This window comes from Alexandromys fortis, unplaced genomic scaffold, assembly GCF_014885135.2.
Source record: "Alexandromys fortis isolate MF-2015 unplaced genomic scaffold, M_Fortis_MF-2015_v1.1 scaffold_13, whole genome shotgun sequence".
In the NCBI taxonomy this organism is placed as follows: Eukaryota; Metazoa; Chordata; class Mammalia; order Rodentia; family Cricetidae; genus Alexandromys; species Alexandromys fortis.
The window spans coordinates 3435432-3448722 of NW_026067908.1; the positions used below are offsets into that span (position 1 = coordinate 3435432).

At 46.4% G+C, this 13291-nt stretch overlaps 1 protein-coding gene and 1 long non-coding RNA gene across 5 annotated transcripts in view; one reads left to right on the forward strand and one right to left on the reverse strand.

The window, feature by feature from the left end:
- The window catches only part of LOC126497917 (uncharacterized), a 54133-nt gene that overhangs the window by 27722 nt on the left and 13120 nt on the right, over positions 1-13291 (forward strand). The window lies entirely within an intron of this gene.
- LOC126497914 (calreticulin-like) overlaps positions 1-13291 on the reverse strand; it is a 29101-nt gene that overhangs the window by 2101 nt on the left and 13709 nt on the right. Inside the window, exons 2-8 of one of the 3 annotated variants that reach the window (XM_050136160.1) lie at positions 12765-12866; positions 9302-9505; positions 6867-6961; positions 5115-5324; positions 4551-4664; positions 3484-3627; positions 1320-1412 (exon numbers count right to left, since the gene is read on the reverse strand). In XM_050136160.1, coding sequence (XP_049992117.1) covers positions 1320-1412; positions 3484-3627; positions 4551-4664; positions 5115-5324; positions 6867-6961; positions 9302-9505; positions 12765-12866 — 962 coding nt within the window. Of the gene's footprint in view, positions 1-1319; positions 1413-3483; positions 3628-4550; positions 4665-5114; positions 5325-6866; positions 6962-9301; positions 9506-9605; positions 9672-12764; positions 12867-13291 lie in introns of those variants that run through there. The other 2 variants (XM_050136162.1, XM_050136161.1) reach the window with 2 other exon arrangements.

Here is a 13291-nt window from a genome sequence, read left to right on the forward strand (position 1 = left end):
CATGCTAGATGTTAGGAACTTAGAAGATAGTTTGCTATCAATTTTCCTAATCGATAGACGAGGAAAGTTAAATAAATTGGCCAAGTTCATATAACCAGTCAGGGACGGAGCCTGGATTTGAACCTGAGCAGTCTATCTAGGAAACTCACGTTCTTCACTCATATATGATAACGACACAGCATTACTATTGGACGGCTGGGGAGTGGTTCAGTCTAGGATGAGCAAAGCTCTGGGTTTGATCTCTAGTATCACAAAATAAAGATGATCACACTAAGTTAAAATAAGACAAAACTAGATTAAGGAGTATTTTTAAAGCTGAGCACAGAATCAGCAAGATATCCCAGTGGGTAAAGGCAAATGCTACCACGCCTAACAGCTTCAGTTAGATCCTCTGGGAGTCAGGCCTGGTGCCAAAGACCTGTAATCTCAACTCCTTAGTAGACTGAAGACTAAGAACACATGTTCAAGGCCAGCCTTGGCTACGGAGTGACTTCAAAGCCAGCCTGGGTAACTTGGTGAGACCCCCATCTTAAAATAAAAAGTGAAAAGTTCTCGTAAGATAGCTCAGTGGCCGAACAGTTGCCTAGCGCAGCCTGTGTGCCTGAACACGACGCGCATGGCTTTTGTGTGGGCTCTGGGAATGCGAACTCTGATCCTAAGGCTTACACAGCACACGCTTTCTCAAGGAGCCATTTCTCCAGCTCAGGGCAGGTGGGGGCGGGGTTGTTTTTGCCTTTACCTTCTGTGTCTGGTGCTTTCTTGCTAAAGTATTAAGCCCGGGCTATAAACCTACTTGGATTGACCTTCCTGCTGCAGAGCCAGGGCATCTGGATGCAGGATGTCTTCCTTCTGAAGTCATCGTCCCGAATATCACCCCCCACATAAAATAGTGTCGGGAAGGGAGGAGCTGATAAACAGTAATACCATTCTCTCGGGTTTCCCACTCCTCTGAGGTGGATTGGGCATCTCCTTCTAATGGCACACTGAGAAGGCATTGTGGCCCACAAAAGGAGAATGGTTTCTGGGTTCAGGCTCCAACTCAACAAGTCAAAGGCTGTGTGACCTTGGGCAGTGTAGCCTCTGAACCTCAGTTTCCATACCTAAGAAATGCAATAATATCTATATTGCAAGGTCTCCTTAAGGGCCAAGTAAGACATATTTTGAAAAGTGCTCAAAGTGACAAGTCGGAAGATGCCCAATGAATGTGAGTTCTCTGTCTCTCAAGGTCATGTGACCAGAACTAGGATAGTGATTGTGGGTCCTGATTTTACAAATGACAGAATCGGACCTCTGGAATTTAAGGTGGAAAAACACCTCACCTTTCTTAATCCCCAGGTCTTATTTCCGACCTCTTCAGCAAACTCTTCATCATTTGTTAGAAGGAAATTGTCAAAGATACTGCCCGACTTCACCTGTTGAAATGAAAACCATGAGGTTATTACAGCTCGGTTCCTAGAGGGTTAGAGACATGGCAGGGGCCCAGAGTGATTGCTGCATAAACAAGAGGACCTGAGTTTGGATCCCCAGTATGGCTGTGAGGATGCCTTGCAACCCCAGTGCTGTCTGGGGTAGAGACAGGAGGCTCATCGGGGCTTGCTGGCTGCCAGCCTCACTCCAGGTTCAATGAGAGACACTGTCTCAAGAGAACAAGGTAGACAGTAATAGAACAGGACACCCGACGCTCTCCTCTGGCCATAGGTATGCGCACCTACATACATACAAGCTTATAAACCACACACAGTCACTCTCTCTCTCCAAAAGGCTTTTGTCATATTTTTGTTTTTGTATATGTTTGTTCTCTGCTGTCTCCTCCAATCTTCAGCCCTGACCCCAGAATGCAATCACTTTCAAGTAGGGGAAAAGTAATGGACTGGATTTGGAGGCACCAGAATGGGAACCAGGAAGTGTCAGGGACTGGGCTGTCCAGCTGGGACAGAGACAGAGCATCTCGGGGCTGGACACTAATGACTAGAGGGGGCAGGTCAAGAATGCTGTCTGTCTGTGCTTAGTCACTTCGCTTCTCTTATAAGATGCAAGGATTCAGTGTTGAGATGGACGGTCCTGGTTAGCTGAGTGAAGAGGAATATGACCTGAGAGTCAGACCTAACTGGAAATTATAAGGAAAAAAATGTCTGTGAGGATGATGTCAGCATCATGCAGAATTATCACAAACACACACACACACACACACACACACACGCCTTGGATTTTAGAAATGAAGTCTCTGGGGCTTCGTTCCAGATCAGAATCTGTGATCCTCTGTCGACATGCATTAAAATTAAGGCTTGGAGAGCACGCCTCTGATGTGGCTAAATTCTTCAAACAGGAAAGGAAGGTTTGCCTGTTTAGAGAGGTTGGCGGAGCCCAGAAATACTTTAAAGGCCGATGACATGGCTCTGGAAGATAAGGACACTTGTGGGCAAACCTGGGGACCAAGTCCAGTCCCTGGAACCCACATGATGAAAAGAGAGAGCTGACCTCCACAACTTGTCCTCTGACCTCCGCCACACACTGGCCATGCACACATGGCCATGCACACACTGGCTATGCACACGTGTGTGTACACTCGCAGAGACGCACATTAAATAAATGTAATTGTTTTTGAGGAAGCAGAGTACGCACATCAATATGGTTTTATATGTTTACATAATATAGAAAGTTCTGGTTTACCTAAAAGTAACAACCTAAAAAAAGAAAGAGATAGCAACGTGATTGTGTGTGATTTGTATCTGTGTTCTCCAGATCAGCCAGGAAGGAAAGACACCCTGTGTCCCTTCCTCCTTCCCTGCCCTTCTGAACCCCTGCCTGGCATCTGGTAGTGACTTCATTCCGTCTCTATGCTGACCTCCTGAAGTCAGAAAACTGAGAAAATGGGGGGGGGGGGCAGGAAATGAATGAAGAATCTAAGAAAGTAAAACATGGGGGTGCTCATTCCAGAAGCTTTGGTGACTTAACAGTTAGAGGTGGTGGAGGCAGGAGGAGCAGAAGTTCAAGGTTATCTCAACCTTGTAGCACTTCGGAGGGAGGCCAGTCTGCACCACAGGAGACCTTATCACAAAACAAAACAACTGAGCCAATCCTGTAAGGTCAACAAAGGCCTCAAAAAGTACTAGTAGCACACTGGAGTAGGCCTGATGAAGAAAGGCTGCTGCTCCAGCCCGTCTTCTGCTTATCTTACTAGATGCATATCTTTAGGAAATTTATTCAACTTTCTGATGTTGAGAAATAGATATACCGTGAAAATTAAACAAACATGCCAAGTTTTTAATCCAGTGGTGCATAGAGGGACTAAGTAAGTTTTGACTCTTAAAATTTTGAAGATATCTACAATTACTCTCATCTTAAAGGTGAGTTGTTTGAGGTTAAGAAAGATCAAGACTTATTCAAGTCTGTAACTTCCAGGCTAGGGCTTCTTCTACTTTGTCTACTTTGTGGGAGCTACAAGGACTGCTGGTCAGGGGCTTTGAGCCCAGAGTGATTTACCTGCCAAAGATCCAGGCCAAGGACGCTGATGTTATAATAGTGGCAAATGTTGGGGTCAGGCCTGTATTTCGGGTTGTCTATCTCTGGGTGGATCCACTCACCCTGGTAATTGGGATTGTCAATGATCCGAGGTTTCCATTCTCCCTACACAGAGAACCAACAGTGGACATGTCAGTAACAATTTTCCACTCTCCTAATATCATACAATCAAAAAGCATTAGTGAGTTTATAAGCAGTGTACCAGACTCCTAGAACTTTCCCTCTCTTTGAGTAAAGACTCTGCCCGCTCCCTGGGAGTGAAATGACTTGGCAGGAGTGGCCTGGCCCGGCCTGCTCTCTTAACAGGCGTATTCATGAAGTTAAGAAAATGCAGCTTTTTGGAGAACATTGTCTAAGTATCTTGGCACTTGGACCTTTTCTTTTCTCCTGTGTGGCACAGGAAACTGTGGCCAGATAAAATGCCTGCTCCAGTCAGGTTTATTGTCAGACCGTTTGTCAGCTGAGTCATTTGGTGCTTGCTCCTGACATGACAGCAGGGGTTGGCCCTTTAAGAGAAGTTCCTTTATCCCCTAAACACGGTGGACTCAGGGGGATCCCACTCTTTGCCCTTCTGGCCTGCTTCTGAGACATGGGGTTCCTGAGCCCTACACCATTTCCTGTTTGTATCTTGTTCCTTTAACTGGCAGCTTTTCCCAACTCTGGACAAGGTCCTTGCCCAAGCCTGCCTGAACCATTCCCTCATGCTGGCTTTACCAGCCCCTCCCCCTTACAAGTGGGAGGAGCTGAGAACAGACTCTGCGGTGGCCACGGTCCTGTGTGGAGTAGAGAGGGAAAGAGCACAGGATGTCAGAGTTTCTGCTTTGTTTTTACTTTGTTTTATTTTGTTTTGAGACGAGGTCTTGTTGTACAGCCCAGGCTAGTCTTGAACTTGCAATCTTCCTGTCTTAACCTCCTAAGGGTTAGGATTACAAGCCTTCAGGTTAGAAATTTTATTTTCTAAATTAGGATTGACATATTTCCCATCTGATTTCTCTGTATAAATTTTTATTAAAAAGCGAGCTTCTCACCTTGTACTTGGCGTTCGGTATCAGCGGCCCTTCCCACACCCCATCTATCTCCTCATTCCAGTCATCTGGCTTCTTGGCTTCTGGGTCTGGGATGAACTCAGAGTCCTCCCAGTCCTAAAACAGAATGTTCCTTCATGAGGATGGTGACATGATCTGGGAGGACACTGGGGACTCAAGTGCAGACAGGGGGATTGACTCTCTACCTGCCCTGTCCTCCTGCTCTCTGTGAATACCCGGTGCAGGAGAGAAAAGGCCTATACAGACCCCGGTTCACCGCGGTTCTGACCTTGAGAGGTTTAGACTCACTTCAGAGGGGTATCATCCTTGTCTCTGCCCTCAGTCATGTGAGCTGCTGCTCTGGTTTGTCTGTGGTTTGCTCCCACACAGTCTTCACCTTCAGTCATGTTACCCTGAGCGTACCTGCTAGACCTGGCTTGAACTCAGACCCTTATTTTCTCACGGCGCCAACCTCCCAGACACTTGACTTACTCATCTGCCCTAATTGTCCTGACTGTACCTTCTTCTCCCTGAGATCAGCTTCCCAACTAAACTCCTCCCTCTGACCTCGGGTTTCTTATCTTCAGGATCCTCTATTTGTAGCCGTTCATCCCATTTCCTTGGTTTCCTGGCATAGGGGTCTTTTATTTTCCTGGGAGGCAAGAAGTCCCAGTCGTCTTCCAGGGCCCCCGTTGCCACCTTCTCGTTGTCAATCTTAACCTCGTAAGTAGCATTGGGGCGGATGATCAGAGTGTACAGGTGAGTGTCTTTATTGATCTGGAAAGGGAGTGGGTGATATTTCAGCCCCGTGTAGGACACTGTAGACCTCAGACACATGCTGCCTGCATGCTCCCCTTGCATATTTACACACATTGTACCGCGTTCCCCTCTCCCTTCCTCTAGTTAATACACCTACAGGGATTCTATGTTCGCCCTGAGGGTGCACGCTCCTATAGGTTCACTCCTGTGGTCCCCCATCTTCCAGCCCCTACTCACCTAAAGCTTGATCATTCTCTAATCTTGTTTTCTGTCTGTCCTACTAAATTGTGAGCAGGGGTCATATATGATTCCTCTATCACGCCTAACCTTCCAAACTGAGATTTGCCGCAGAGTGGGGACTCAGAACATCCAGCCCCCTGTACAAAGCTGGTCAGGAAGGTCTAACCTCAACACAAGATCTCTAAAGCCCCAGGCCTCTCGAGCTGTTCTGGATTCCGTTCCTGCCACTCCCTCGCACACCAACTGTATCGGCCCTCACGCGGTGCCTCGGTTTCTTAAGTCTCATTGCCTTTGCTCATGCAAGTCTCCTCTTCCAGGAGGTCATCTTTCCCCAGAATCGTCACACTCATTTCCTAGAGCATGCTCATCTTCAGCACAGGGAAGCCTTCTCCAGGAAGCGATCCTTACCTAAGCCTCCAGGTGGAGGCAGAGCCCTCTTCTCTGCTCCCACATCACTTTCCTTTGCTTGACTCTTATTCTTTACTCAATTGTGAAAGTTCTGGTTGTTTTGGCTTGGTAAGATCTTGCTAAATTGCCCAGGTTGGCATTGAACTCACAGCCCTTTCACCTCAGCCTTCAGAGTTGCTGGGATTACAGGCACAAATCACTATATCAGGCTTTACTGTGAGTTTGGTTAATTTAAAAGACCTATCTGACTGAATCTATCCCATTCTTAAGTCCACAAGGCAGAATTGGCATTTGGCTAATAATGCCTGTTAGGATTGTTGATTGACCGTACCTACTGTGCTCTAGCTAATCTAGATGCCTTTGACTTTCTGTTCCTGAGATAAACTGACCCACCCATCTCATCTAAGCATCTCCTGACCCCCGTGCTAATATCTAGCCCTGGGTAACAACGCCACACCAGACATCACCCCACATTACTTCCCCGTGTTTTCGGCCAGCTGTTCCCTTGTGAACTCCTACAATGTATATATAGCGCATCTCTAGGTCTACTTAATTTGTAAAATGGAGATGATAACACTTAATTGATAGAGTTTTTATAAGGAAAAAAATGAGATAACATATATAAAATCTTTTTTTTCTGGGGCTGGAGAGATGGCTCAGCAGTTTAGAGGCCTGACTGCTATTCCAGGGAACCTTGGTTCAACTCTCAGCACATGCATGCATCTCATAACAACCTGTAACTCTAGTCACAAGGGATCTGGCTTCCTATCCTGGTCTCTGTGGTTACCAGTCATGTATGTGGGACACAGACACATAGAGGTGGAATAACCATACATATAAAAATCAATACAATTTTAAAAATGTCAAAATAAAATGTCTTGCTCTGAGCTGAAGACTAATCCACATACTTACCCTGCACTTGAGGGTCTTGTTGTTCTCGTGGTATTTCCCATGGTGATAAAAGATGACCTGTAGTCTGTTATTGCCAAAGCCACAGATGTCCGGGCCTGGAAATTAAACCCCAAAGTGTGATTTCACATCTATTTCAGGCAGCGTGCCCAGTCTGAGGCCAAGACCCAAGACAGATGCAGCCTGTGTCTCACTCCGTATTTCCAGAAAGAAACAGATGCCACACTCAGAGTCAGGATTATTTGAGAAGGATTTGATGAAAGGGATTCTTCACAAAGCAGGAGGCAAGGCTTTGAGAGAAGAAGGTACAGAGCTGCTCAGGGTAAGCAGCAGAAAGGGCAGGGCAGGGCAGCAAACCAGGGAGAGAGTGGGGGGCACAGTAGGAGAGACAGGCTTTCAGCTGAGAGATACACCTCAAAACTTCCTCTGGTCTCCTGCCAGGACCCCATGGGCCAATCCCACAGGAAGCCCCTCTTAAGCCAGGAATTTCCAGCACATCACTTAATTCTGACAAATTAAGCATTACCATCTCCATTTTAAATGAGCATGGCTCAGAAAAGTCAGGAGCCATTCCTACCTAGGAAGAAGAGCCTGAGACCTCTCAGACTTTGTGACAATTCTATTGAGAACTGGGTCAGAGCTGGGGAGCCCAGAGAGGGCTGAGACTTTCACGTTATCGCTCTCTACCCATAACTCACCAAGAACTTCTCAGCTTCACACACACGCACATACTGCACACACACATTTGTACATACAACACAGGCACACACAACACAACACATGCTCACACTCATACACACGTATCACACACACAACACATATGCATACAACACACGCACACACAACACAACACACGCTCACATAACACAACACACATTCAGACTCATACACACGTACCACACACACACAACACATGTACATATAACACATGCACACACAACACAACACATACACTTATACATACGTACCATACACACAACACATATACATACAACACACTCACACACACGTACCACACACAACGCGTACATACAACACACGCACACACAACACAACACACGCTCATACTCATACATACATACCACACATACAACACGTATACATATAACACACACAACATAACTCAAATACACATACCACACACACAACACATGTACATACAGCACATGCATACACACCACAACATCCTCTTAAGAAGCAGCCAGGGCTCTTCACTGCTGAGCCATCTCTCCAGCCTGGCTCAATACTTTTGTAAGAATGTAGATTTCATTCTGTTTTTAAAAAATGTATTCAGTTGCCTGAAGGGAGAAGATGCAGACTTTATAGACAGACTGACTCTGTCTGGTTTTCTACTTACCTTGAGCAAATTTCTTATTATTTCCTCATCTGCAAAATGGGGAGAGTAATACACAGTACAGATTCCGAATAAAATAGAAAGATACTGCAGCAGACACGCTTCTCACACCCTAGTGCTACACTCTGCATGAGAGAAAGACTAGAAGCAGGTATGGGGGCTTGCGCCTATGATCTCAGCACTTGGGGGTGCTGAAGAAGGAGGATCACTGTGGATTTGAAGCCAATTTGGGCTACATATTGAGTTTGGAACTACAGAGTAAGACCTTGTAAGAGGGGGTGAGATTTCAGAAAGAAAAAGTATGCAGATTTTAAAAGGGGCAATGAAGCTGAAGAGGAGAATTTGAAAAGGGAAGAGTACTACATGGGCAAAGGGAGGGAGGGGAGTAGGGGAGAAGAGGAAAGGGGAGTGGGAAGGGAGAAAGGGAGGGGAGGGGAGGGGATGAGGAGGAAAGGCAAGTGCTAGTTGAGGCTGCCAGGGAAAGGAAGTATCTAAAGAGAATTAAGGGAATGTTAGTGCCTGCTGTCCAGCATAACCTCTCACTGACTTTGTACAAAAACATCCGGTTTAGCCCGCATTCTTCATCTGTGCTTCAGAGGCTGGAATGGTTGTTGTTTGCTGGCTTTTCAGTATCAACAGTTGAAGCTGGACTCAAGGTTGGAGCTAAAAGCTGGAGAGCCTCAAGAATGCCTAGTTCCATATGTAGGCTACAAATGTCCCACTCTGGACGTTCACAGATGCTTACAGACGGTCATTTCCCTGACCCTTGCTGTAGTTCTCTCTGGGCAAAGCACAGTGCCTTGCAGTAGGTCTGTGCTCCTCTCTTTCTGAAAACTGGGCTGCGTCCCCGTGTGCTATAGACTTGCAGTACCGTGTACTTCCACACCGCTTTGGTCTATTTATATTAACATTTGGGCTTAGAGATGCCTTCTTTTCAGGTCTCTGGAGAGCCCTGCTGCACAGGGGATGTGGAGCTATCGAATTACAAGCTGTCTGTTCCAGGTCTAAGTCTTTTCAACCAGCACAGGGGTTCTCACCCAAACCCCCAGGGGCCGAGAGCAGCTGTTCCAGGGAGCTTACCTACCGAACATGATGTAATACTGGGACTCTGAGTGCATGTCTTCCTGGTTCAGTGTGGCAGGAAAGAGTTTCACATACCCACCGCCACAATCGATGCCTTGCTCGTGTTTTACTGAAAACTGAACCACCAAGGTCTCATTCACATTGCTGAATGGCTTAAACCGGGTGGAAAGGGCATAGAACTTGGCGTCTTCACTGGTCTGGAGACCTGGTAACAGAGAAAGAGCAGAGGCTTCAGGCTGAAATTCCCCCGAAAGTACCTAGAGAGACCCGGCGCTGGACTTAACCAAGCTATAGCATTTCCTCACACACTACGGTGTTCCAGGTGCAGTGCAGGGAGCTGTGTAATATTATCTCATCTGCGCCTCCGGGCAGCCCTGAAAAGTGGGCTCTTCGCCCATTTAATAAGTTAGGAGGCTGAGTCACGGGGAGGAGGCGTGAAGCTGCATGGCATGGAAGCGACCTCACTGGAATTTCAAGCCACATTGATGCATTCCTCTGCACCATGCTATCGCTTGTTTTCTAGAGACTTTTATAAAGCCGCAGCTTTATAAGTCAAGACCCTGCCTTGCCGAGGCCGGCTAGACAGCAGAATAAGGTTCTGCTTTCTATAAGTGCTACAGTAGAAAGAAGCCCAGAATTAGCTCAGATAATAATTGTTACGGTAGCTCACTGAATTTTTTTTTTTTTTTTTTTTTTTTTTTTTTTTNTTTTGATTTTCGAGACAAGGTTTCTCCGTAGCTTTTGGTTCCTGTCCTGGAACTAGCTCTTGTAGACCAGGCTGGTCTCGAACTCACAGAGATCCGCCTGCCTCTGCCTCCCGAGTGCTGGGATTAAAGTCACTGAATATTTTAATCACTAAATAATTGAACTCTTTTGTGAACATTGTGTGTGTGCATACGTGTGTGTGTGTATATGTTGCATGCACAGGTGTATATGCTTCTGAATACACAGAGGCCAGAGGAAGATGCTGGTTATTCTGCTCCATCACTCTCCACCTTGTTCCTTTAGACAGGGTCTCTCACTGAACCTGGAGTTAGCAGCCAGTAAGCCCGGTGTTACTGCCCTGTTTCTGCCCCAACACCAGCACTGGGGTTCCAGGAGTACACGGCCATCCCAGCTTTTTATGTGGGTCCTGGGGATTGATTGATTTATTTTGTGTGTTTTGTCTGGATGTATGTGCATCACATGCGCATTGTGCCTGCAGATGACAGAGGAGGGCAATGGACCCCATGGGACTGGAGTTCACAGATGGTTATGAGATGCTATATGGGAGCTGGAAACCTGGGTCCTCTGGAAGAACGGCATGTGCTGTTTATATCTTGACCACTGCTGACTCGTCTCCCCAGCCCTGATTCTAGGGATTTGAACTCAGGTCTCTTGTTCAGCATGCACTCTTAATGCAATGTCGTCTCCCCAGCCCTTAACATTTAACTCTACAGAGGGTTTCTTCATTCACGCGTATTTAACCCTGACAATAACAACGTAAGGTGAGCTGTACCAATTTCTTCACTTTGTCATGAAGTCATTGAATTGGTTTCACAAATTCGTGGTAATGCCAGATCCTTTCAGTGAATAGCAGAACTGCCAGGGGCCCCAGAGCTTCTCTAGGCTAAGCATATGAAGCAATCAAATAGGAAGTGCCTTGCTAAGGATCACACAACCACAAATGACAGACACGCAGAAATGCTCAATGAGTAAGTGAATGAGTAATGAAGCTGGAGTTGGTAGCACACGCCTGTAATCCCAACCCTTGAGAAGCGGAGGCAGGGAGATAGGTAGTCCAAACCCAACTTGAGCTACGTGAGACCCGTTCTTCAAAATCAACAACAAGCCGGGTGATGGTGGTGCATGCCTTTAATCCCAGCAGTCGAGGCAGAGGCAGACGGATCTCTATGAGTTCGAGGCCAGCCTGGTCTATAGAGCTAGTTCCAGGATGGCAAGGCTACACAGAGAAACCCTGACTCTAAAAACAAACAATCAACAACAACAAAATATGCTAAATTACGGGAAGGCGCACAGAGTCTGATTCAGAAAAGGGCTCAAGCATTTCTTGTACACCGAGCTGTGTGGTAAACACCTTCACATCTGACATCTGGCTGGGAGCTGTCTCATTTTGAAAAGTATTCCTACTTCTCTTAAAGCCTCTAAGGGGCTAGAAGAGCCAGGAAGGAATGGGCAGATGGCAGAAGACTACATCCTGAGGCTCTGCCCTGCCACACCCTGCTGTATAAACCAAACTGTGACCCCGGTGTCCTTCCAGACAACCAGAATCTAATGGACCACAGAGCATGGAATGCGGGAGGATCAGCCAAGAAGCCAAACTGTAAGGAGACGTGTGGCTGCGCAGACTGCCGGTTCTGGAGGACCAAGACACAAGTGTCCCAGGAGATGCTCCATCTCCAGTTCTCTATCCTCTGAAAACGGTTTTCCAGAGAGGATTGAAACGAGATTTTAAAACGCTCAAGTCAGTTCATAATTCTCTCCTTTAATAAATATGAAAATGAGATTCATAACAGTAGCCAGATGGAGGGAGATGGGAAATCACTCCAGGGGATGATCAATGAACTCTATTTATAGAACAAAAGCTTTCTCAGACCAAGAACCCATGCCCACAGTCCCTGTCTCGGAATTCGCCCTTCCTCCGCAACGTCATTTGGCCCTTACGAAAGCTCTGTCTGGTGAGCATGGCAGGGGAAGGTTATCCTCATCTAAAATCAACACTCTGAGGAGCAAGGAGACAAGCTTCCCTTACTCAGCTAGTCAGCCATCCCAGGGCCCATCTGCTCTCCTCTCCATCCCCCAAAGCTGCTCTAGACAGAGCAACATTCGGGTCCCTAGTGGGGCTTTCTTGGGTTCCCAGTGTGGACTGCTACCTATAAAATTATAGGAGTTTGGGGGAGACAGTGCAGGTTAGTGGTGATGGACACAGTCCCTGGAGTCAGGGCCAGAGTCAGACCTCTCTCAGCTGTGTAACAGCCTCAGGCAACTATCAAAACCTCTTTGAGGAAGACAATAAAAACCGCTTCAGTAAGATGTTAGGAAGATGAACGGGATAATGTGTCCATTACCCACTTCCAGGGCATGATACAGTTTGTGGAAGGGCCGTCCTTTTTTACTTACTTTTGTTTTGGGGTGTGTGTGTGTGTGTGTGTGAGAGAGAGAGAGAGAGAGAGAGAGAGAGAGAGAGAGAGAGAGAGAGAGATCTTACTCTATAATCCAGGATGTCCTGGAACCTATCTTTTTTGCCCAAACTGGCTACAAACCCATGGCTATCCTTCTGCCTCAACCTCCCGAGTACAGGATTATAGACACTCACTATCAAGTTCAGCTCCATGTACTCTTTTATTCTATTTTATTTGTTTAGGTAAGGGGAATAAGTGAATTATCAACCATGTATAAAAGTAACTGGGTAAAAGTCATACTTTTCCGAGCCCATCAATACGTTCCTGAATTCTAGTCTTTACCTTTATCTCTTTCTTTGTCTTGATAAAATTTCCCTGCGGTCAGCTGGAATTTACCGTAATCAGACTGGTGTTTGGATTGCACCCATCGTTTTGTCCATCCATCTATGGAATACAGGAGAAAAAGAGAACACATTCAAACGAATTCAGTTTTTGGTGCTAATTCAGCCCTAGGGAAGAGTAAGAGTGTAACAGAGGGCGACTCAGAATATTCCGGAAGTTATGCTCGCTCACCACATAGTCCCTGCAGCTCACTATTCATGTCCTGTCATGAAAAGCTGCTCAGACGACAAGCAATTGAGCCACTTTTCCATCAGCACCTCATTCGTGACAGTTACATCTTGAAAATCGCTGTGGGAAGGTGTAGCCAGAGGGCATGAAACGTTTACGGAGCCCTCATTCGCTTTTATGCTTGGTAAAGTAAAATAATAAAACCTGCTTTCTAAGGAAGGAGACTCGCAAAACATTTCATACTTCCTGAATTAGCAAAGATGATCATGAACAATCAGTCTATACTTAGCCCTTTCTTG